The following is a 6,702-nucleotide window of genomic DNA, read 5'->3' on the forward strand; positions in this document are numbered from 1 at the left end:
TCGTAGGACAGCCATCGTCGCATTCGACGATTCATTTGGGCGCCGCGCCAGCCAGCAGCTGCATTAGCGGCTGGCGTGCATGCGCCGGCGAGGCGTGCGAAAGTGTGACCCTCATGCTACGCGAGGATGCCCATCGATTCGGCCAGCCGGCGATCGAGTCCCAATTCGTGCTCGCTGCTGGTCGCGCCGCGCTCACGCCCTTTCGCTGCTTCGTGCTCTTCCACCTCGTTCTCCTCCAGCCTCTTCTCCTCCTACTCGACATCCTTCTACGCTCTACTTCCTCTATCGGCACCGAGGTCAGCTGGTGGACGCCGTTGGCCTTCCACGTCGTGGTGATGCCCGTCGTGCTGGGCACCAGCCTGGCCGTGGCGACCTGGGCACCGACCTGGTGGATCTGCCGCGCAGACCGCGCCGTGGCCGCCTACTCGCTCGCCGTGCAGGCGCTGACGCTGCTCCATCTCGCGGCGACCAATGCCGCCGGTGACCAGCAGCTGCACGAGCTGCTGCTGGTGTGCGCTCTCCCCTTCGTGTGCGCCATCGCGTTCCATCTTCCGTGGCGCCGCTCGTGCGCCGTCGGCGGGGTGGTGCTCGGGCTGCAGCTCATCGTCACACCGCTTCTCGGCCACGACGGCTGGGACACCTGGCTCTCGCGCACCGGCGCCCTCCTTATCTCCAACCTGCTCCTCTTCTTCGCCGCCCTCTACGCCGAGGCTGCTCGACGCACTCATTTCCGCCAAAATCTCGGCCTCCAACGGTACCCCGATTCTACACAAATCTTTTCATCAATTTCATCGTTCAATTTATTTACCGCTTGTTGTGTGGTGTTGTGTGGATGGATGGTTGCTCAGGTTCCAAGAGGGAGCGGAGACTTTCGATCAGTTCAAGCTGCAGCACGAGCGGCTGCTCAAGAAGGTCGACGGCTTGCGCCAGGCCAAGGACATGGCCGAGGAGAAGAGCAAGGCCAAGACCCTCTTCCTCGCCAACACCTGCCACGAGCTGGTACGTACCGATATGTCCACTAGCCTCCGCAGCCCTAATGCTCCTCCGTTCACTCATCAAAAAAACCGCAACACCACACGACACACGCGCACACAATGTAGCGCACACCGCTGAACGGCGTGATAGGCATGATCGGGGTCCTCAAGAACACGGCCCTTACCCAAGAGCAGAAAGAGTACGTGGAGACGGTCGAAAGCTCGGGCGAGGCCCTGCTCGACCTCGTAAATGACATCCTGGACTTCTCCAAGATTGGTACGCTCGCTCCCCTCAATCTGCCTCGGACCATTTTCTTGCGAGAGAGCGCCACCTTCTCGTTACCGCCGTGCCTTTTCCTGTTCTAGGCCTCTTCGGCATCTCCGGCTCCCTATTAACGTCAAATTTCTCCGATTTTCATTTTGTTCATTTTTTGCTGACGTCTGTCTGGCGTGCTTGCACTACCCTTGTCTGGCGTGCGCATACTAGAATCGGGGAAGATCGTGCTGGAGGACATCGAGTTCGACCTGCGGGCGGTGGTGGAGGAGGTGGGCGAGATGATGAGCTTCCGCGCGCACTCCAAGGCGCTCGAGCTCATCACCTACATTCCGCACGACCTCCCCACGCGGCTCGTTGGCGACTCGACGCGCCTGCGCCAGGTCCTCATCAACCTAGGTACTCACGTCCCTCTTCTTCTTCGGCTTCTTGTTGTTGTTCACAATGTCTGCCCTCCAACCCAACCTCAGTCAGCAACGGCGTCAAGTTCACGGAGAAGGGCCAGGTGGCCATTCACGCGGGACTTATCTCGAGCACCGAGTCGCACGCAGTGCTGCGCTTCGAGGTGCGCGACACCGGCATCGGCATCAGCGAGAAAATGGTCCACCAGCTCTTCGAACCATGGACCCAGGCCAATCAGTCCACCTTCCGCAAATACGGTATTTATTTACATCTATCATTACATCCAGCTCGGTTGGTCGAGATTATTTATTATAAGACCTGACACGACACAATACACCCAACAGGCGGCAGTGGTCTGGGCCTGGCCATCTCGAAGCAGCTGGTGGAGCTGTTCGAGGGCGGAATCCACATCCAGAGCGAGGAGGGCAAGGGCTCGTCGTTCATCTTCACCGCCAAGTTCAAGCGCCAGGCCATGCGCCCGGCGTCGTCGCGCACCATCGTCACGCGCGACATGATCCGTCAGGTGCGCGGCACGCGATGCCTCGTCGTCGAGAGCAACCCGATGTGCGCCGCCTCGGTCAAGGAGGTGCTCCTCAGCCTCGAGTGCAGCGTGAGGACCGTCTCTTCGTGCCGCGAGGCCCTGCGGCTCCTCAACGCTGAGGCCGCCACCAAGGGGGAGCCGCCCGCGGCCGCCGCGGGTGGTGGCGCCAACGTTGTCGGGTCGCCGCCGACCTCAGCCGCCGCCGCTGCCAACTCGGGCGGCCACGATGTGATCTTCATTGACTCGCTGCGCCTGGCCAAGGAGCCGAAGGAGATGGAGGCCATGATGGCCAACCACCGCGATCGCTACTTCGTACTGATGACGCGCATCACCGAGCGCGGGGTGCTACGCATCAACGCCTCCAACTTCTCGTCGCTGGCCAAGCCCGTCAAGCGCATCCCGCTGCTCGACTGTCTGGTGGCCTTCAAGGAGCGGGCCAAGGAGCAGCGTCTCAACGGCGGCACATCAAAGCTCAAGCGCACCACCACGACCGGCACCCACTACAGCTCCAACTCCGCCGGCGCCGACACGGCCGACACGTCGGCCGCCGCGCCGCGCGTCAAGAGCGAGCCATCGACGCCCACGCTCGGCCACCGGCGAATGAGCGAGGAGGAGGCCCAGGAGCAGGGCGGCGGGAGCGGCGAGCTGGACGCATCTGCGGAGGTGGTGACCCCGAGCCCGGGCCTCGAGAGGTCGCTCGCCCTCGGCCGACGAGCCGATTGCGGTGGCGGCGTGGACGAAGACGGCGTCGATCTGTACAGCGACGACGGCAGCGGGGGCCAGGCGTCGGCCACGCCTCGGAGCGACAGCGACGGCAGCAAGCGGAAGCGTGAATGCGAGGGTCCCATATCGGTGGCGCGCATTCTTCACAGCATCCAGTCCCAGACCGAGACGCTCTCGCCCGATCACTCCCTCCGCGAAATCGACGGGGCCTCCTTCCTCATGGCCGAGGTACAACCACACTCTTACACACACGGCACGCGGATAGCTCATCATTTGCAACAACGACTACTACAACAACAGGGTAATCGCCGACTATCAATCGGAGCGAGGATCCTGTTGGTGGAGGACAACATCACCAACCAAAAGGTGGCCGTGCGCATGCTCACCCGATTAGGTCACCGCTGCGACATCGCCGAAAACGGCTTACAGGTGCTCATCTCCTCTCCCTCGCCCTCTTCATCCCCACCTTCACTTTCTTTCTCCTTTCTTTTCTTTTCTTAACGTGTGCCATGTTGTGTCGTGTTCTGTGTGACGCACGCAGGCGGTGCACGCGGTGTGTAACAACGACTACCTGCTGGTGCTGATGGACATGCGGCTGCCGGGGATGGACGGCATCACGGCCACTCAGGAGATCCGCAAGGCCGAGCGCGAGGGCGGCACCTCGTCGGAGCGGCCGTGCACCATCGTCGCCATGACCGCCGACGCCTCGCCCGAGTTCCGGCACAAGGCGCTCCAGTCGGGCATGCAGGACGTCGTCACCAAGCCGGTCAAGTTCGACGTGCTCAAGGAGGTCCTGGAGAAGTACCTCCCGCGCGAGAACCGATCGTCGTCGACCTCGTCCATGCCGTCGCTGCCCACGAGCCTGGCCTCGTCCACGTCGGGCGGCGCCGTGATGGGCTCCTCCTCAGACGGCGTGCCATCGCCTTCGTCTCCTTCGCCTCGTGTTGCGCCCAAAAGTTGATCATCTTGTGTCGACATTTAAATTATTAAGATTTCGGCCGAAACAACTGGTACCAGCGAGAAATAAAAACAAGCGGCTAACACGAACCTAGTTGACTCTCCACCACTAGGCCTAGCAAAGACCAACTTCAAGTACTGCCGCAGTCGTACCTTTTAAATTGAACAACATGAAATCTTAATCTTGGCCTTCTTCATTCAGATTTGCAAATGGAACAAGCGAGTGCCAAGAAAACGGCCACCACGAAGGTGGGGGATGCGGACTACAGGGCAGTACTGCACGACAACGCCGCCTCCTTGGAGCTCGAGGTGACCCGAGACCCGAGTGGCGACCTCTACGCCAATTCCTGGGACGACTCCACCTTCAACCCCGCCACCGTGTTCGCCCAACTCGAGACCAAGAAGTTCACCACCTCCTTCTCCAAGGTGCTCAATTTCGTATGTTTATTATATAATTTAATTCGATATATATATATATATATATTAGTATTATAACATTCCGTGTATCTATTTCTGTGCGTGCTGACTCACACACGAGACTGTGTAGGGGGAGTGTGTGGTCGTGTTGGAGGGCGGAGCCAAACTGAAGCTGCCCCTCGGCAAGACCTTGGACTCCACCGAGAGGCTACTACGCGGTGCCCATTCCTAGAGCGCACTCGCACACCGCACACGCATCAACGCACACTGACGAACACAACACACTCAAACAGACTTGCGGCTGAAGGAGGAGGACAGGAAGTGGCGCCGCGTGGGGTCGATCAATGAGTACGACGCGCTGGTGGCCAAGTACCCGTTCGACGAGTGGAAGTGGGGCGGCACCTACAACAACCTCAACCCCATGGCCCTCTCCATCCTCAATTGGAACCGCGGCGTTCGGGTCACCTTCAAGCACTTCTACCCCCAGGGTACGTCGCCCGCCTCTCGGGACATCGCACCGCACACGCCGCACACACCGCACCCGCACACACCGCACACGCCGCACACGCCGCACACACCGCACACACTTTTAGTTGTCTGACTTGTTGGGGCCAAGGGGACGACGGTGGTGCTTTGGTCCTGGGCAATGCCGTGTGGACTCGCGGCACGGACGACGATGAAACCAAGAACTGCAAGAACCCCGATGGCTCACCCGGTACGTTTGGTGTGTAAATTCGCGAACAGAAGAGTCAGCAGAAGAAGAACGTAGTTGTAACTTTTTTTTGATGTAAATGTCACGCAGGGTTCTACCACCGGTATGTCGGCGCGGACCTCAAGCAGCGCGGCTCCAACGGCCTGGGCGGCCTTTGGATTTGGGTGAAGAGGCACTGAGTCGTCTCGGTGTAATTTGAATATTTGAATATTTATATATTTGAATTTATTTGTGTCTTCGCCGGCATTACACAAACAATTATTTTCCTTTCCTTTATATTTGTTTTTTGGACGTAGCCACGAAGATGGCACAACAGGCACGCACCTGACTTGGGGAGTGGTGAAGGAGGTGTTTGATTCGCGGAGAGGAGGTCTAATCTCCCCTTTCGCGCAGATGCTGGTTTTGTATGCCTACGATGCAGAATCGCCGGAAGAACTCACCATCCACGAAAACGACGTCGTTACCGTCATCACCGAGGCACCCTCCCCTCTCTTTCGTTTTCGTTCTTTTCTTTTATTTTTTTAAAATTAAAACGTAAAAAGAATGAAACAACAATAAAATGAAATAGTAACAAATGCCACAATAAATAAATGTTCGCAGGACCCGAGCGGGTGGTGGATGGGCGAGTTGAACGGGCGCCGCGGCATGTTCCCCAGCAACTTCTGCCAGCCCTACAGCGGCGGTGGCGGACACACCAGTGCGCCTCAGGTGCGTTGCATTCTCTGCATTCCACCGCACGCACGCACGCAACACGCCTCCATGACACGCGCACGAACGTACATGCGCACGCAGGGCGGACAAGAGGGGTACTACGAGGGCGGCGAGGGCGGCGACGGGGCGGCCGCGTACGAGGAGACCCCATCGCCGCGCGTCATGGGCGTTCCGCTCTTCGGCGGCGCCGGCCAGTCCAACGAGCTCATGGAGAAGCTCAAGCGGAGGTACACCGCCAGCCAACTCTGTGCCCCGCCATCGATGGCCGATTCAACGTCTTGCGTGTCGTGTCGTTGGTCGTGTCGTGTCGCGTGTGTCTTGCGATGTGCGGTGCAGGACGCAAGCGATACCGAAGGAGGCAACGCCGGGTCGCACGGCGGGCTCGCCTCCGCCCGTGGCTGCGCGCAACTATCCGACGTCGCCCGCCGTCGGCGCCGGCGGCCCTGCGGCCTTGGGCTCGGCGCCCGTCGGCTTTGGCGGCCTGCGCGCCAGCGCCCCCTCCGCCGCACAAAGCGTCCGCGTCACGCCCGCCGAACGACGCACTGCCGGTAGCGCCCCCCCCCCCCCATCCGCCCCCTTCACCCCTAGCGAGGCACTGACCGGGCTCGATGGGCAGCGGGACCGGCCGGGGTGCTGTCGCCGCCGGTTGCGGCGCGGGGTGCGCCGGCAGCGGCGCCGGCGGTGGCGGAGCCGCCGGCCAATGCCCGGGCGAGCGTGCGGACGACGACGACCAACCTGCGCGATCGGCTGCGCGAGTCGGCCTCCCCGCCCAGCATTCCCGCCGCCGCGGCCGCGGCCGAACCGTCGATTGGTCCCGGCAAGCTCCGGCGAACGAAGGAGGCCAGCGCCGAAGCGCCCCAGCTCGCGCGCCCCGAAGTATCCAAAATCCCCCCCCCCCCACTGGTGTGCGTGTGCGTGCGGTTCCTAATATCAGTGCGACCTTCAGTCGCCGTCGGTGATGAAAAGAGCCAACACGACGGCCCTTGCCAGC

General features: G+C 60.9%; 2 protein-coding genes across 2 annotated transcripts; both read left to right on the top strand.

The window, feature by feature from the left end:
* Positions 1–113: 113 nt before the first annotated feature.
* Positions 114–5,179, top strand: ACA1_107640 (Signal transduction histidine kinase; the record flags this gene model as incomplete). Its single annotated transcript, XM_004336308.1, has 13 exons — positions 114–754; positions 849–999; positions 1,101–1,251; positions 1,462–1,647; positions 1,719–1,907; positions 1,995–3,142; positions 3,215–3,343; positions 3,456–3,870; positions 4,074–4,297; positions 4,419–4,506; positions 4,582–4,776; positions 4,905–5,003; positions 5,091–5,179. 13 exons carry the CDS (start codon positions 114–116, stop codon positions 5,177–5,179), a joined length of 3,705 nt encoding a protein of 1,234 aa, XP_004336356.1.
* A 439-nt stretch (positions 5,180–5,618) lies between these two features.
* On the top strand, positions 5,619–6,587 carry ACA1_107650 (uncharacterized protein; the record flags this gene model as incomplete). The annotated part of the gene is made up of 4 exons (XM_004336309.1): positions 5,619–5,708; positions 5,793–5,938; positions 6,048–6,259; positions 6,328–6,587. Coding segments are annotated over 4 exons (708 nt in total), but the record flags the coding sequence as incomplete, so codon positions are not given.
* Between the last annotated feature and the right edge of the window lie 115 nt (positions 6,588–6,702).

The sequence above is a fragment of the Acanthamoeba castellanii genome (assembly GCF_000313135.1).
Source record: "Acanthamoeba castellanii str. Neff unplaced genomic scaffold scf7180000084660, whole genome shotgun sequence".
NCBI classification, from domain to species: Eukaryota; Discosea; order Longamoebia; family Acanthamoebidae; genus Acanthamoeba; species Acanthamoeba castellanii.